Source organism: Rhinopithecus bieti, unplaced genomic scaffold, assembly GCF_001698545.2.
Source record: "Rhinopithecus bieti isolate Rb0 unplaced genomic scaffold, ASM169854v2 scaffold_14454, whole genome shotgun sequence".
In the NCBI taxonomy this organism is placed as follows: Eukaryota; Metazoa; Chordata; class Mammalia; order Primates; family Cercopithecidae; genus Rhinopithecus; species Rhinopithecus bieti.
This window is the reverse complement of record NW_016808228.1, coordinates 72318-89052: the sequence shown is the minus strand read 5'-3', so window position 1 is coordinate 89052 and position 16735 is coordinate 72318. Positions and strand designations below refer to the sequence as shown.

The window sequence follows — 16735 nt, the reverse complement described above, 5'->3', positions numbered from 1 at the left end:
TTTTTTTTTTTTTAGACGGAGTCTCCCTCTGTCTTGCCCAGGCTGGAGTGCAGTGGCACGATCTTGGCTCACTGCAGCCTCCGCCTTCCAGGTTCAAGTGATTCTTCTGTCTCAGCCTTCCGAGTAGCTGGGATTACAGGCGTGTACTACCACGCCTGGCTAATTTTTGTATTTTTAGTAGAGATGGGGGTTTCACCATGTTGCCCAGGCTGGTTTTGAGCTCCTGACCTCAGGTGACCCACCTGCTTTGACCTCCCAAAGTGCTGGGATTACAGGCACCTGGCCTTTCTTTCTTTTTTTTTCTGACCCCAAAATTGGGGCATGGGCACTGAAGAGTGTTTTTTTTTTTTTTTTTTTTTTTTTTTTTTTTGAGACGGAGTCTGGCTCTGTCGCCCAGGCTGGAGTGCAGTGGCCTGATCTCAGCTCACTGCAAGCTCCGCCTCCCGGGTTTCCGCCATTCTCCTGCCTCAGCCTCCGGAGTAGCTGGGACTACAGACGCCCGCTACCTCGCCCGGCTAGTTTTTTGTATTTTAGTAGAGACGGGGTTTCACCATGTTAGCTAGGATGGTCTCGATCTCCTGACCTCGTGATCCGCCCGCCTCGGCCTCCCAAAGTGCTGGGATTACAGGCGTGAGCCACCGCGCCCGGCTGAAGAGTGTATTTTTGGGGACGATGGAGCATTATTTGAATCTCCAGCTGCCTTATCAAATCAGATGGTTTTTAACCACCAGCGTTCAGAGGAAGGCATGCCAGCCACTATGCACTGATATGGCCAGCAAAGGTTGCTGCGGAGAGATGGTAATTCAGCCAGGCTTTGAAAGGTGTTGGGATGTAGGAGATGTAACATGTCTCCCCCGCCCCGCCCCGACCCGAAGCCACAAAGGATGCCGGAGGTTGTGTGGGGCGGACGCTTGTGGATGGAGCAGTGAATTCTCAGCTTTTAGCGCTGAGGCCACTGGGGTTATCTATGCTCCGTCACTGCCTTCTCCCTTAATCCCGGACCAGCACCTGTCACCAAAGTGCGTGCTTCCTTCTCTATTCAGAGTCTGGCTGAAAGTTCAACAGTGTTGGACATTTGCCCAGTTCAGTGTAAATCAGAACCCTGGGAAATACTCAGGAGGCGGCATGACTAGTTTATTTTGCAAGATCAGCTGGAGTTCACACCTGCTGAGATGTGTTGGGGTGTCACCAAGCATCACTGACCCACAGAGCGTCTGAGAGCCTGGTCTTCACTTTTTGTGCAGAGACCACAATGCTCATGAAAGTTTTCCTGTGGAAGATACCAGGTCGGTACAAAAGCAATTGCGGTTTTGCTTTTTTTTTTTTTGGACAGGGTCTCACTCTGTTGCCCAGGCTGGAGTGCAGTGGCACGATGTCGGCTCACTGCAACCTCTGCCTTCCGGGTTCAAGTGATTCTCCCATCTCAGCCTCCCAAGTAGCTGAGACTGCAGATACACGCCAGCATGTCTGGCTAATTTTTGTATATTTTTAGTAGAGATGGGGTTTCACCACATTGCCCGGGCTGATCTCGAACTTTTGACCTCAGGTGATCTGTCCACCTCCGTCTCCCAAAGTGCTGGGGTGCCATTTTAATGGGGAAAAAAACCCGCAATTACTTTTGCACCAACCTATTCCAATAAAAGGAAAAGTATTTTCTTTAAATGGTGGATTCTCCTATCATAGAAAATTTGACTTACGGGTTGAGCAATGTTTGCTTCATGAGAAGGGGTCTTGGAAGAGGTCTCCGCGTCTCCCTGTAAACTCAGCCTGGTTCAAGGGTGCAATTATCCGGTTCCACACGGGTTGTTCAAAAATTAAGAACCAAGAGCTTGTCAGCAGGGACTTGGAGCATTGTGGTTGGCACATGCCCAGCTTGGTGGCTCAGAATGTGGCCTCTCATGCTGGGTGGAGGCAGATTGTGTTGACCTACCTGGCCTGGTACCTACCAGCCGTGAGCCTGTGGGCAAGTGACTTCATCGCTTGGTGCTTTGGGTTCCTTATCAGTAAAAAGAGGAGGCTAAATAGTACCTACCTCATAGCATTACTTCAAGGTTCAAATAAGTTAAAATACAAAGTGCTTTCTACAGGACACAGCCCCTGGTAAGCGGATACCATGCAATGAACCACCAGGATTAGGGTTTTGCAGTAAACTCTACTAGGGTTAGGGTTTACTGCAGTAAACATACTGGGTAGCCCTGGTTCTTTTTTTTTTTTTTTTTTTTTTTGAGATGGAGTCTTGCTGGAGTCTCACTCTGTACAGTGGTGTGATCTCAGCTGACTGCAACCTCCACCTTCCGGTTTCACGCAATTCTCATGTTTCAGCCTCCTGAGTAGCTGAGATTGTAGGCACCTACCACAATGCCTGGCTAATTTTTGTATTTTTAGTAGAGAGAGCATTTCACCGTATTGGCCAGGCTGGTCTCAAACTCGTGACCTCAGGTGATCTATGTGCCTCAGCTTCCCAAGATGCTGGGATTACAGGTGTGAGCCACTGCGCCCTGCCTGGTCCATTTTCTCATCTTTCCATAGCAGAGTCTGGGACGCTATTACCCTGGGGATTCAGGTCATCAGCTTGGCTGATCAGGGTGTCTGGTTTGCACAACTGAGTCAAATTCACATCTCCTACCGTGAAACAGATGCCCCACTAGAAGCCGGGAGTGGACAGTGTCCTACTCTCTCCGCAGAATTGGAGTGCTCATTAGTGGCAAGAATCCTAATGCGAACTTTGCCTGTTTAAGTGGAGGAGATTAGTCACCGAGATAATAAAATAAATGCATGTGAAAGTGTTTAGGAAAAATGAAAAGTCATTATGCAAATGTGCAGAATGTTGCCGTGAGAGCCCGTACACAGTGGGAGTGTCATACCTATGGCTGACACACATTGCTGTCAGCGTGTGGGAGCGTGGTGTAAACTTAGCCTGTGAGCCTGACTCCTGTCTGTTCCTGCCTTCCCCGCTCTGCCCCCAGGTGGCATGAAGCCCAACACGTTGGTCCTGGGTTTCTACGATGACGCCCCACCGCAGGACCATTTCCTGACGGACCCGGCTTTCTCTGAGCCTGCAGACAGTACCAGGGAGGGCAGTTCCCCAGCTCTGAGTACCCTGTTCCCTCCTCCCCGGGCTCCTGGGAGCCCCCGGGCTCTCAGTCCCCAGGACTATGTGGCCACGGTGGCCGATGCCCTCAAGATGAACAAGAATGTGGTGCTGGCCCGGGCCAGTGGGGCCTTGCCCCGTGAGCGGCTGAGCCGGGGGTCTGGGGGCACTTCTCAGCTGCACCACGTGGACGTGTGGCCCCTCAACCTGCTGCGGCCCCGGGGAGGGCCCGGCTACGTGGACGTCTGCGGCCTCTTCCTACTGCAGATGGCAACCATCTTGGGCATGGTGCCCGCTTGGCACAGCGCCCGGCTCCGGATCTTCCTGTGCCTGGGGCCTAGGGAGGCGCCTGGGGCAGCCGAGGGGCGGCTGCGGGCGCTGCTGAGCCAACTGAGGATCCGGGCTGAGGTGCAGGAGGTGGTGTGGGGCGAGGGGGCCGGGGCTGGGGAACCCGAGGCGGAGGAGGAAGGGGACTTTGTGAACAGTGGGCGGGGAGATGTGGAGGCAGAGGCCCTGGCACGCAGCGCCAACGCCCTGGTTCGGGCCCAGCAGGGGCGCGGCACAGGAGGAGGGCCGGGTGGGCCGGAGGATGGGGATACCGAGGGCCCCACCACAGCCCTCACCTTCCTGTACTTGCCTCGGCCGCCCGCCGATCCCGCCCGCTACCCCCGATACCTGGCGCTACTGGAGACTCTAACCCGAGACCTGGGCCCCACACTGCTGGTTCACGGGGTCACCCCAGTCACCTGCACTGATCTCTGATGCCCCTGCCCCCAGGGCTGGGTAGAGAGGGCCCAGGCAGGTGGCCCATCCCGATCCTGAGGAGGAGGAGGAGGAGGAGGAGGAGGAGGAGGAGAAAAGCACTGTGTCCCGTGGCCTTGCCCTTGGGATGTGGAGCCCAGGGGAGGTTTGAAGGGGATCATGCCACCTCCTTTGGCAGAGGCACTCCAGCACACTAACTCTGGGCGCCTGTCCCCACCGTGCAGGGGAGGGAGTCCGAAGCCTCCCTTCACTGGTGCCTTGATGCTAGGGGCCAGGCCTCCGTGACTCTGGGCTACCTCAGTTTCCCCATTTTGGCCAGACTCACCGGCCCACTGGGGTGGTGATGTTTTCGTTCTGTTTTATTTTTCTAACTCTGCTGACCATGAATAAAAGACCAAAACACTACAGGCTGGCTGAGCAGTGCTGGTGGGTAGCTGAGAGGGAGCGGGTGGGAAGGGAGAGCTCTGCAAAGGGGTGGAGATTGGAGCCTTCAGCCTCCCGCAGTGAGGCTGCCACGTGCAGGGCTGGGGCGCGGGGCCTGGACGCATCTGTGGACTTGGAGGCTGGCCTGGGCCTGCACCTCCCATCCCTAGCTGCCTGCAGCCCCCAGTGACTCGGGCTCCCCGGGAGAGCCCTCCCCTCTCGGCAGGAGGGGGCCGACTCGGGGAGAAATGGCAGTTTAGGGCCTAGGGGCCACGTGACCCTCCCCAGGAATGTGGTGACGTCATCGGGGGCGTGGTCGTCCCCAAAATTAGGGAGGAAGAGGAAAAAAAAAGACAGAAAAAGTTTTCTTTTCTGGAGTCCCAAACGAGGTGCGGGACGGAAGAGGGGTTGAAGGCCAGAGGCCCGGGGCTTCAAGACCGCTGTCTGGAGTCCCCCAGTTCCAGGCCATGTCGGGGCCCACCTGGCTGCCCCCGAAGCAGCCGGAGCCCGCCAGAGCCCCTCAGGGGAGGGCGATCCCACGAGGCACCCCGGGGCCTCCACCGGCCCATGGAGCAGGTAAGGCAGCCCTCGTGAGACAGAAGAGCCACCCGGCTGTGGCGCCCACCTCTGTCCTCCGGCTCCAGCCTCTCGCCCTGCCTGCTTCCTCTTGCCCCTTCCCCAAACCGGGGGGAACAGCTGCCTGTGCTCTCTTGGGACCCTAGATTTTGGGGGAGGAGGTAAGGAGGGGCAAAGAGGGCAGCTCCCCAAACGCACACCCCTCCTGTCCTCCGCCACCCCACCTTTGATCTCTCTTCCCTTAACCCAGCACTCCAGCCCCACCCCAGGGTCAATTTTTGCCCCCTCCCATCTGAGCAGTGTTACCAGGCCCCAGGGGGACCGGAGGATCGGGGGCCGGCCTGGGTGGGGTCCCACGGAGTACTCCAGCGCACGCAGGTGAGAACTGGGATTTCGGGGTGGGATGTGCAGCCTCCCCTAGAACTGAGTCTGGGGGACCCAGGACAGGAGAAGGCCTATGGTGATTTGCATTCTTCCCTGCTCTGGCTCCATCCTCAGGGGCTCCCTGCAGACAGGGGGGGCCTTCACCCCGGAAGCCTGGATGCCGAGATAGACTTGCTGAGCAGCACGCTGGCCGAGCTGAATGGGGGTCGGGGTCATGTGCCACGGCGACCAGAGCGACAGGTGACTCTGCCCCTCCTCCCCATTGGCACCCTGCCCCCTTCTCTGGACTCTCAGACCCAGCCCGACGCCCCCCGCTCATGTGTGTGATGTGCACCTCAGCATGGAGGAAGCATGGCTGCAAGTACCAACATGTCAGCCACTTAAGGACGGGACCTTGCCAAATGCAAAAGCCTGTGCTTCCCCACACCCAGGGTCATTTCCACAAATGTGGGTCCTGGAAGTGGGGGCCTTGATTACAGCTTCTGGCCTGCGTTTCTCCTTAGGCATACGAGCCCCCACCACCTCCTGCCTACCGCACAGGCTCCCTGAAGCCGAACCCAGCCTCGCCGCTCCCAGCGTCTCCCTATGGGGGCCCCACTCCAGCCTCCTATGCTACTGCCAGCACCCCAGCTGGTCCGGCCTTCCCCGTACAAGTGAAGGTGGCACAGCCAGTGAGGGGCTGCGGTCCACCCAGGCGGGGAGCCTCTCAGGCCTCTGGGCCCCTCCCGGGTCCCCATTTTCCTCTCCCAGGCCGAGGTGAAGTCTGGGGGCCTGGCTATAGGACCCAGAGAGAGCCAGGGCCAGGGGCCAAAGAGGAAGCTGCTGGGGTCTCTGGCCCTGCAGGAGGAGGAAGAGGAGGCGAGCATGGGCTCCAGGTAAGGCCTGGGGAACTGGGATTTCGGGTCCTACAGGCAATGGGACACTGATTGGGTGGGATGGCTGGTAGTGTTTTAGGGGGCTGGTTTTTTTTTGAGACAGAGTTTTGCTCTTGTTTGCCCAGGCTGGGGTGCGGTGGTGCCATCTTGGCTCACTGCAACCTCTGCCTCCCGGGTTCAAGTGATCCTCCTGCCTCAGTCTCCCGCGTAGCTGGGATTACAGGCATGCGCCGCCACGATCGGCTAATTTTTGTATTTTTAGTAGTGACGGGGTGAGCCACCACACCTGGCTAAGGGGCTGGTTTTGGAGCAGAGTCAGAGGTCTGGGATGTGGAACAGGTAAGGGCGGGGCCGTGGTATGGGGGAGCAGGATAGAACTGCTCACTGGGGCCAGGCACAGTGGCTCACACCTGTAAGCCCAGCACTTTGGGAGGCTGAGGTGGGTGGATCACCTGAGGTCGCGAGTTTGAGACCAGCCTGACAAACATGGAGAAACCTCGTCTCTACTAAAAATACAAAATTAGCCAGGCATGGTGGGGCGTGCCTGTAATTCCAGCTACTCGGGAGGTTGAGGCAGGAGAATCGCTTGAACCTGGGAGGTGGAGGTTGCAGTGAGCTGAGATCGCGCCATTGCACTCCAGCCTGGGCAACAAGAGCAAAACTCCGTTTCAAAAAAACAAAAAGAACTGCTCACAGGCCCCTGGGCTGAGATGTTCTCAGATGAGCTTTCTAGCTGGAATTGCCTGGCCACCTTCAGGGACATTACAGCAGTCCCCAGTCTTTTTGGTACCAGGGACCAGTTTTGGGGAAGACAATTTTTCCATGGACTGGGGAGGGCGATGGATGGGAGGGGGATAGTTTCGGGATGATTCAAGCACATTACATTCATTGTGCACTTTATTTCTGTTATAATAATAATAGAATATACAATATATATAATTGTTTTGTTATATATTACAATGTAACATATAACAATGTAATATATTACAATGTAATATATTACATTGTAATATATAATGAAACAATTATACAACTCATCATCATGCAGGATCAGTGGGAGCCCTGAACTTGTTTTCCTGCAACTAGGCGGTCCCATCTGGGGGCGATGGGAGACACTGACAGATCATCAGGCATTAGATTCTTATAAGGAGCTCGCAAGCTGCATCCCTCGAACGCACAGTTCACAATAGCGTTCACACTTATGAGAATCTAATGCCCTGCTGATCTGAGAGGAGGCGGAGCTGAGGTGGTAATGCAAGTGATGGAGAGTGGCTGTAAATACAGATGAAGCTTTGCTTGCCCATTGCTCACCTGCTGTGCAGCCCAGTTCCTAACAGGCCATGGCCTAGGGGTTGAGGACCCTGGTATTACAGCATCAGGAACTACAGTAGGACCCAGCCCCTGATTCTCACCTTCCAGGTGCCCCTGAGCCAGCCTCCGGAGGATGAGCTGGACAGGCTGACAAAGAAGCTGGTGCACGACATGAACCACCCGCCCAGCGGGGAGTATTTCGGTGAGCTGAGGCTGTGGAGCGGGTGGGGCGTGGGAAGGGAGGCTGGGAGACAGGCGACAGTGGCTTCCTGGGTCTGTGAAGACTGATGCTCTTCTTATCCTCAGGCCAGTGTGGTGGCTGCGGAGAAGATGTGGTCGGGGATGGGGCTGGGGTTGTGGCCCTCGATCGCGTCTTTCATGTGGGCTGCTTTGTGTGTTCTACATGCCGGGCCCAGCTTCGGGGCCAGCACTTCTATGCCGTGGAGAGGAGGGCGTATTGCGAGGGCTGCTACGTGGTGAGTGGCTGGGGCTGTGGGGAGGGAGTCAGCTACTGGATGCAGGGGGCTTCCATCCAAGGTGGGAACTAGAGCATCCAAGCCCAAAGGAGGAACGGTGCTAAAAGCCAGGTGACTGAAAGTGATGTACAAACAGGGAGGAATTCTGCAAGTATCAAGCAAGTAGCTTAACACTGGTGGCTGGAGGGAAGGACGCAGCTCTTACAAGTGTGGAGCATCTTACAGTTAAAGAGAATGTGTTAGATTCCCACGACACCCCTGTGAGGCAGGTATTACTACTGATTCCTGTTTCTCTTTTTCTTTCTTTGTTTTTTTAATGTGAGACAGAGTCTCGCTCTGTTGCCCAGGCTGGGGCGCAGTGGCACAATCTCTGCTCACTGCAACCTCAGCCTCCCCTGGTTCAAGTGATTCTCATGCATCAGCCTCCCGAGTAGTTGGGATTACAGGTGCCCAGCACCACACCCAGCTAATTTTTGTATTTTTAGTAGAGACAGGGTTTTACCACGTTGGCCAGGCTGTTCTTAAACTCCTGGCCTCAAGCAGTCCACCCACTCTGTCCTCCTAAAGTGCTAGCATTACAGGCGTGAGCCACTGCACCCAGCCTGATGCTTGTTTTTCTCATAGTGGTTAAATACTGTGTGTAGTGCTGGGACCTGAACTCAGATCTGGTCAAGTCTGCCTTTCACCGAATTACATGCAGGGGGCTGCAGAAATTAGATGGCTGGGTTGCTGGGGTGCCTGTTGTGCTGCCATGGCTCCCGCCTGCTCCCAGATCTTCCTGCCTTCCTTCCCAACAGGCCACCCTGGAGAAATGTGCCACGTGCTCCCAGCCCATCCTGGACCGGATCCTGCGGGCTATGGGGAAGGCCTACCACCCTGGCTGCTTCACCTGCGTGGTGTGTCACCGTGGCCTCGACGGCATCCCCTTCACGGTGGATGCTACAAGTCAGATCCACTGCATTGAGGACTTTCACAGGTCAGGCCCAGGCTCTACCTCGTCTCACAATGTCTGACCTTTCCTGTCTCTTTCATCTCTTCATGCCCCAGGACTGTCTCTTCCTGTTTCCCACCCCTGGCCCTCCTTCATTCTTTGTTATTATTATTTTTTAGAGACAAGAGTTTCACTCTCTTGCCCAGGCTGGAGTGCAATGGCAAATGATCATAGCTCACTGCAGCCTCCAACTCCTGGGCTCAAGTGATCCTCCCCGCCCAGCCTCCTGAGTATCTGGGACTACAGGTGCACATGCCACCATGCCTGGCTAGTTTTCTTCTTTGTTTTTTGTCAGCTTTTTTTTTTTTTTTTTTGAGATGGAGTCTCGCTTTGTCACACAGGCTGGAATGCAGTGGCAGGATCTCAGCTCACTGCAACCTCTGCCTCCTGGGTTCAAGTGATTCACCTGCCTCAGCCTCCCGAGTAGTTGGGATTACAGGCGTGTGCCACCACGCCTTGCTAGCTTTTTTTTCTTTTTTTTTTTTTGTATTTTTAGTAGAGACAGGGTTTCATCATGTTGGCCAAGCTGGTATCAAACTCCTGAGCTCAAGCGATCCACCTGCCTTGGCCACCCAAAGTGCAGGGATTGCAGGCGTGAGCCACTGCACCGTCTTCTTCTGTTTTTTTTTTTTTTTTTTTCTTTTTTGAGACGGAGTCTCGCTGTGTCACCCAGGCTGGAGTGCAGTGGCGCAATCTCGGCTCACTGCAAGCTCCGCCTCCCGGGTTCCCGCCATTCTCCCGCCTCAGCCTCCCGAGTAGCTGGGACTACAGGCGCCCGCCACCGCGCCCGGCTAGTTTTTTGTATTTTAGTAGAGACGGGGTTTCACCGTGTTAGCCAGGAGGGTCTCGATCTCCTGACCTCGTGATCCGCCCGTCTCGGCCTCCCAAAGTGCTGGGATTACAGGCTTGAGCCACCGCGCCCGGCCTTCTTCAGTTTTTTAATAAAGACAAGGTCTTGCTGTGTTGCCTAGGCTGGTCTTGAACGCCTGGCATCAAGTGATCCTCCTGCCTTGGCCTCCCAAAGGGGGGGGATTACAGGCTAGAGCCACTGCACCTAGCCTCTCTCATTCTCTTCGACATCATCCCTTCCGCAAGACCTAAGGTCATATCTCTGGCCTCTCTGAATCCCTCCTGTGCCCCACCTTCTCTGGGTTCCATTGTTGGTGCCCTGCAACCCCAAGGCTTGATGGCCTTCTTGGTTCTCTTCCCCTGCAGGAAGTTTGCCCCAAGATGCTCAGTGTGCGGTGGGGCCATAATGCCTGAGCCAGGTCAGGAGGAGACTGTGAGAATTGTTGCTCTGGATCGCAGTTTTCACATTGGCTGTTACAAGTGCGAGGTCAGGGGCCCCCAGCACATGCAAGGGGCTGGCAGTGTCTGGGGTGCTGGGTAGAGCATGAGACGGGGAACACAGAGGTCTGGGGCTGATGGAAATCTGTTGCTTCTTTCTTTCTTTCTTTTTTTTTTTTTTTGAGATACAGTCTCGATCTGTGGCCCAGGCTGGAGTGCAGTGACACGATCTTGGCTCACTGCAACCTCCACCTCCCGGGTTCAGGTGATTCTCCTGCCTCAGCCTCCTGAGTAGCTGGGATGACAGGTGCTGGCCACCACACCTGGCTTATTTTTGTATTAGTAGAGACAGGGTTTCACCATATTGGCCAGGCTCGTCTCGAACTCCTGACCTTGTGATCTGCCTGCCTTGGCTTCTCAAAGTGCTGGGATTACAGGCGTGAGCCACCGCACCCGGCCAATTGTTGCTTCTTTTTCAACAGGAGTGTGGGCTGCTGCTCTCCTCTGAGGGTGAGTGTCAGGGCTGCTACCCGCTGGATGGGCACATCTTGTGCAAGGCCTGCAGCGCTTGGCGCATCCAGGAGCTCTCAGCCACCGTCACCACTGACTGCTGAGTCTTCCTAGAAGTACCTGCTGGGTTCTCAGTTCCAGTTCCTATCCTTCGATCGATCACCCTCCCTGACATCCACATGTATGACTTCGTCACCAAATGCTGTCTCCTCTTTCTCCAATCAAGAAATAATAATCCCTCGAGTTTACAAAACACTTCCAAGTCTGCTGTCTCATCTGATTCTCCAGTAGCCCATTACAAGCCCAGTTGTTACTACCTGCATTTCTTTTCTTTTTTTTGAGACGGAGTCTGGCTCTGTCACCCAGGCTGGAGTGCAGTGATGCCATCTCGGCCCACTGCAACCTCCGCCTCCCGGGTTCAAGTGATTCTCTTGCCTCAGCTTCTCGAGTAGCAGGGTTTGCAGGCGCCTGCCACCACGCCTGGCTAATTATTTATTTTTTTGAGATGGAGTCTCACTCTGTCACCCAGGGTGGAGTACAGTGGTGCAATCTCAGCTCACTGGAAGCTCCGCCTCCTGGGTTCATGCTGTTCTCCTGCCTCAGCCTCCCGAGTAGCTGGGACTATAGGCACCCACCACCATGCCCAGCTAATTTTTTGTATTTTTAGTAGAGACAGGATTTCACTCTAGGATGGTCTTGATCTCCTGACCTTGTGATCCACCCACCTCGGCCTCCCAAAGTGCTGGGATTACAGGTGTGAGCCACCACGCCTGGCTCTTTGGTAGAGATGGAGTTTCACCATGTTGGTCAGGCTGGTCTCAAACTCCTGACCTCAAGTGATCTGCCCGCTTCGGCCTCCCAAAGTGTTGGGATTACAGGCGTGAGCCACCGCGCCCGGCCACTGTCTGCATTTTTACATGTGAGGATGCCAGAGCTGAGAGTGACTCCCCCAGATTGCATGGTTCTTTTTTTTTTTGTTTGTTTTGTTTTGTTTTGTTTTTTTGAGACAGAGTCTCACTCTGTCACCCAAGCTGGAGTGCACTGGCCAGATCTCAGCTCACTGCAAGCTCCGCCTCCTGGGTTCACGCCATTCTCCTGCCTCAGCCTCCCGAGTAGCTGGGACTACAGGCGCCCGCCACCTCGCCCGGCTAGTTTTTTGTATTTTTTAGTAGAGACGGGGTTTCACCGTGTTAGCCAGGATGGTCTCGATCTCCTGACCTTGTGATCCGCCCGCCTTGGCCTCCCAAAGTGCTGGGATTACAGGCTTGAGCCACCGCGCCCGGCCGATTGCATGGTTCTTAAATGGTGGAACCTGGATCTTTTTGGCTCAGGTCCAGTTTTTTTTGACAACTCGTAATCTGTCACTACCCACCTCTCAGTGCTGGGAGCAAGCATGCCTCAGGGAGGAGGCAAGATTTCCTATATGTATCTATTTTGAGACAGGGTCTCACTCTGTTCCCCAGGCTAGAGTGCAGTGGTGCAATTCAAGTAAGCCCTGAACTCCTGGGCTCAAACAGTCCTCCTGGCTTAGCCTCCCCAGTAGCTAGGACCACAGGGGCATCCCACCAAGCCCAGTTATTATTTTTTTGTGCGTAGATGGGATCTTGCTATGTTGCCCAGGCTAGTCCTGAACTCTTGGGCTCAAGTCCTCCCTCCTCAACCTTCCCAAGTGCTGGGATCACAGGTGTGAGCCACTGTGCCTGGCCCTAAATATTCTGTAAAGGGGTCTTTCTATGTTGCCCACGCAGGTCTTCAACTCCTGGGCTCAAGTGATCCTCCCACCTCGGCCTCCCAAAGAGCTGGGACTGCAGGCGTGAGTCACCTCAGCTGGCCTTCCTATTAGGTCTCACACTCAATTCTGAGAGGGGCCTTGGTGTTACTCCAGGGGGTGGCAGTCCACTGAATGTGGGCGGTCCATACTCTGTTTCCGGCCTTAACTTACAGCCTATATCACCCAAGTACTGAGTGGGGTTAAAACTGAGATCTACCAATTTTACTTAAAGATGGGGCGTCTTTGTCGAGGAAGATCAGGAATGGTGGACTTTGCATTTAGTGCGCACTGTGGCACCCAATTTTGGCTGGATATTTGGAGCAGAAAATGGTGGGAGACGATGCTTTAAAATGGTTGCTTCCATCTTCCATGCCCTAAACGCGCTTCCCAAGTCCACATCCTGCCCGAGGAGAGGACGAAACCACCCCCGGTGACGTCAGGAGGCCCGTAGGGGGAACATGGCTGGATGAGAACTGGCTCAGACCCCCCCACACATCCGGGGTCGCGCGCTCCTCGACTTTGGCCCTCGGAAGCTCTCCCTTCGCGCCCAGAGGGCTCCTTCGCCCCTCGAGGCCGCGCTTGGCCCAGCCGAGTTCCCGTAGTTCCTAAAATTCGAGCCGTTCTCGTCTCGAAAAGCCGCGCGAGACTTGCGAGAACCCAGCCCCTTCCCGTCACGCCCTGCTTTCCCCGCCCATCGCTCTCGGTTTGTTAGTTCCAGTTCGGGCCGCGAGGGGGGAGCTTTGTGCCTCGGAGGCGTGGGTGACGCTGGCGCAGCGCGGGCCGCGCTCGCTACCGCCCATCCTTGGTTGTCCCACTTTTGTTCCCCTCTCTTCGGCCCTGTAACCAAGAGCTCCGTCTTCGTCTCGCCCTCCTCGTCGTCCTCGTCGGGCGCCCGCGGCCCAGGTCGCCCTGAAATCCAGCCCGTCCGAGCGCGAGTCCAACGGCCGCGGCCGCTCCCAGGTGGGGGAGGGGAGGAGCCTGGGGGGTCCCGCTGGGGCGGGAGAGGAACCGGGGGCCCCGGGGGCGTGCGGGGAGACCCTCGGGGCGAGTGGAAGCGTTGGAGCCGCGTCCTCAGGCCCAGGATGGTGGGGGCCGCGGAGGGCTGGCCTTGGCCGGAGGGAAGCAGGCGAGGTGCCCGCGAGGGACGATCTCTTCCTCCGCTTGTCCTTTTGCACCACCCTGACCGCCCCTCCCCGGTCTCCAGGCCCCCTCAGACCGCGCCATGGGTGACAGTGATGACGAGTACGATCGAAGGCGCAGAGACAAGTTCAGAAGAGAGCGCAGCGACTACGACCGTTCCCGCGAGAGAGATGAAAGACGTCGAGGGGACGATTGGAATGACAGGTGAACCGTTTTTAACTTCTTGTCCGCATTTAACGCCGTTTCACTCTACCCGCGTCGCTTTTCTTTTTCCCCCTTGTAATTTTATGAGGGCAAACCCTATGAAATGGCTCATTGGATCGTTTGCTGTTGTTCAGCCTATTTGTTTTTGGCCAAGTAACAGCCTATTTGTTGTGTGGCTTGGTTTTTGAAATTCTCTGCAGATCAGAGCAATAGAGCTAAGAGTTTGAGAATGAAGAAGCACTGTTTATACATGCACGAAAAACGTGCTTTTTTGCTTTCTTTTTGTTTTGTTATGGAGATGGGGTGTTGTTCTGCCCTGGCTGGAGTGCATTGGTGCAGTCATAGCAGCTTCCACCTCCTGGGCTCAACCGATCCTCCTGCCTCAGCCTCCTGAGAAGTTGAGAGTACAGGGAGAGGCCATCACGCCCGGCTAACTTTTAAAAATTATTATTGTTATTATTTCGAGACAGAGTCTCGCTCTGTTGCCTAGCCTGGAGTGCAGTGGTGCAATCTTGGTTCACTGCAGCCTCCGCCTCTGGGGTTCAAGTAATTCTCCTGCCTCAGCCTCCCGAGTAGCTGGGATTGCAGGCACCCGCCACCATGCCTGGCTAATTTTTGTATTTTTAGTAGAGACGGGATTTCACCTTGTTGGCCAGGCTGGTTTGGAACTCCTGACCTCAGGTGATTCACCCGGCTAAGCCTCCCAAAGTGCTGGGATTATAGGCGTGAGCCACAGTACTTGGTCTAAAATTATTTTTTGTAGAGACAGAGTCTTGCTCTCTTGCCCAGCTTGTAAATTATGTTTTAGGAAGAGTGCTTCAGAAAAATAGTAATGTAGAGTTGATCTGACTGGAGAGGTTGTCAGACTATTTCCCTGACAGTATATGATTAGGTTTCTTGTCACTGTTTTGCCTAAAATCTCAGAGTTCATTGGGTGGTGCTGATTGGATTAATTGATTATAAGATGTGGTTATTGACCTTAGGATGTTACAGCGTGGGCTTGGCCTGGGGGTTCAGAATGGCCATGGATGTATTCTGTAAATGAGTATACATAGCGGAAGTTATAAAGAGGGTAAGCATTAAGGGAACAGATCTCTAAAGGAGGGGAGCGGTGCTGGAGGTGGTGTGTCAGGGACCCACTGGAAAGTGACACTTAGCTAGACTTAGAAAGATAAGTGGGAATTCCCCAGACATGAGTGACACGAACAGCTTGGAGTTGTGGACATAATGTGTGCTTTTAGCGTATTCTAGTTTGGTTAGAGTCCTGTTTCTCAGGATATCCGCAGACCATAGGGAGTCTCCGAGGCTAAAATTATTTTTTGTGGTAATGTTTACATATTATTGTCATTTCCACTGATGGTGCCATAGCAGTGGTGGGTAAAACTGCTGATGCTTTAGCAAACATCAAGGCAGTGACAGCAAAGAGTTTAAAAAAAAAAAAAGCTGGCTGGGCGCGGTGGCTTACACCTGTAATCCCAGTACTTTGGGAGGCCAAGACGGGCAGATCATGAGGTCAAGAGATCGAGACCATCCTGGCCAACATTGTGAAACCCCATCTCTACTAAAAATAGAAAAAGTTAGCCAGGCGCGGTGGTACGCACATGTAGTCCCAGCTACTTGGGAGGCTGAGACAGGAGAATCACTTGAACCTGGGAGGCAGAGGTTGCAGTGAGCCGAGATCGCACCACTGCACTCCCGCCTGGCGACAGAGCAAGACTACGTCTCAAAAAAAAGGCCAGTTCCATCAATGGTTCTTGATGAAAGAGTAAAACATTTAATTTGATTAAATTGGACTCTTGACTGTATGTCTTTGTTTTTGACATAAAATGTCTCTGTGTTGCCCAGGTTGGAGTGCAGTGGTGCAATCTCAGCTCACTGCAGCCTCCACCTCCTGGGTTCAAGCGATTCTCCTGCCTCAGCCTCCCGAGTAGCTGGGACTCCTGACCTCAAGTGATCCACCTGCTTCGGCCTCTCAAAGTGCTAGGATTACAGGCCTGCATTAGTTGTCTTGAGCAAGAGTATGCATGTGATTGAGTGAGCTGAACTAACAGCTTTTTTCCATGGGATGTTATTTTTACTTGAATGAATGACAAACAGTGATTGTTCATGCTTGGGTATTTGGCAGACATCTTGAAAATGAACTGAGAACCTGTTACTTTAGTGTAAGCTGTCAGTATTTGTTGCCAGTGATGAAGTAGAACTTTCCAGTGAAAATTAAAATTTTGGGCCGACGCAGTGGCTCATGCCTGTAATCCCAATACTTTGGGAGGAGAAGGTGGGTGGATTGCTTGAGCCCAGGAATTTGAGAACAACCTGGGCAATGTGGTGAAACCTGTCGGTACAAAAAAATACAAAAATTAGCTGGGAGTGGTGGCACATGCCTGTAGTCCCAGCTACTCAGGAGGCTGAGGCGGGAGGATGGCTTGAGCCTGGGAGGCCTAGGTGGGAGTGAGCCTTGATTGCACCACTGCACTCCAGCTTGGGCAACAGAGAGATAGCATGTCTAAAAAAAAAAAGGAAATTAAAATTTTGGAAAACTTCTATCTGCTAATGTGAGCTTGATAGCTTCCCATTAAGTAAAGACTTTTTTGGTGGGATAGGTAGTGATGCTGATGCATACATTTTGATATTGTGTTAGACATACCAAAGTCCATTCAAAGGGCAAGATAGAAGAGTGCATTTTAATGTAGCAGAGAAAGAAATATTCACTGATACTATTTCAGATTGAAGGTTCTAACTAGCCTGTGAGAAACTACTTCCGTCTTGGACAAGGTAGCATAAAGAAAAGAAAAAAAAAGAACCAATTTCTTATTGAATTTTGGGTAGTATCCAAAATGAATGTCTACAGTTAATCTGAAAAGGCTTTTTCAACTCTTTATTAGTGTGAGGCCTGATTTTCTGTTTTTTTTTTTTTTTTTTTTTTTTTTTTTTTTT

The 16735-nt window shown here is 53.7% G+C and overlaps 3 protein-coding genes across 12 annotated transcripts in view; all 3 read left to right on the top strand.

Moving 5' to 3' along the window:
• SLC12A9 (solute carrier family 12 member 9) overlaps nucleotides 1-4258 on the top strand; it is a 15810-nt gene extending 11552 nt beyond the window's left edge. For all 4 annotated transcript variants that reach the window (XM_017886106.1, XM_017886103.1, XM_017886105.1 and 1 more), the window contains one exon: nucleotides 2967-4258. In XM_017886106.1, the coding sequence (XP_017741595.1) occupies nucleotides 2967-3853 (887 nt within the window). In that variant the 3' untranslated portion in view covers nucleotides 3854-4258. The remainder of the gene's footprint in view (nucleotides 1-2966) is intronic.
• A 76-nt stretch (nucleotides 4259-4334) lies between these two features.
• TRIP6 (thyroid hormone receptor interactor 6) lies at nucleotides 4335-11008 on the top strand. 2 transcript variants are annotated; one of them, XM_017886107.1, is made up of 9 exons: nucleotides 4335-4852; nucleotides 5103-5230; nucleotides 5351-5476; nucleotides 5740-6111; nucleotides 7531-7624; nucleotides 7729-7898; nucleotides 8696-8874; nucleotides 10105-10225; nucleotides 10659-10941. In XM_017886107.1, exons 1-9 carry the CDS (start codon nucleotides 4744-4746, stop codon nucleotides 10788-10790), a joined length of 1431 nt encoding a protein of 476 aa, XP_017741596.1. In that variant the 5' UTR covers nucleotides 4335-4743; the 3' UTR covers nucleotides 10791-10941. The 2 variants fall into 2 exon arrangements, with proteins under 2 accessions (XP_017741596.1, XP_017741597.1); XM_017886108.1 differs by lacking the exon at nucleotides 10105-10225 and having other exon boundaries at nucleotides 10659-11008.
• A 2050-nt stretch (nucleotides 11009-13058) lies between these two features.
• SRRT (serrate, RNA effector molecule) overlaps nucleotides 13059-16735 on the top strand; it is a 13897-nt gene continuing 10220 nt past the window's right edge. For 5 of the 6 annotated variants that reach the window (XM_017886097.1, XM_017886100.1, XM_017886096.1 and 2 more), the window contains exons 1-2: nucleotides 13061-13417; nucleotides 13662-13801. In XM_017886097.1, coding sequence (XP_017741586.1) covers nucleotides 13680-13801 — 122 coding nt within the window. In that variant the 5' untranslated portion in view covers nucleotides 13061-13417; nucleotides 13662-13679. Of the gene's footprint in view, nucleotides 13418-13661; nucleotides 13802-16735 lie in introns of all 6 variants that reach the window. The other variant, XM_017886099.1, reaches the window with a different exon arrangement.

Excerpts from the sequence above, each read along its gene's own strand:
- TRIP6 (XM_017886107.1), top strand. The coding sequence starts at position 4,744 with ATGTCGGGGCCCACCTGGCTGCCCCCGAAGCAGCCGGAGCCCGCCAGA. Across the intron at positions 5,477-5,739 it reads CACGGCGACCAGAGCGACAG|GCATACGAGCCCCCACCACC; the intron begins GTGACTCTGCCC and ends GTTTCTCCTTAG. Across the intron at positions 10,226-10,658 it reads TTGGCTGTTACAAGTGCGAG|GAGTGTGGGCTGCTGCTCTC; the intron begins GTCAGGGGCCCC and ends CTTTTTCAACAG.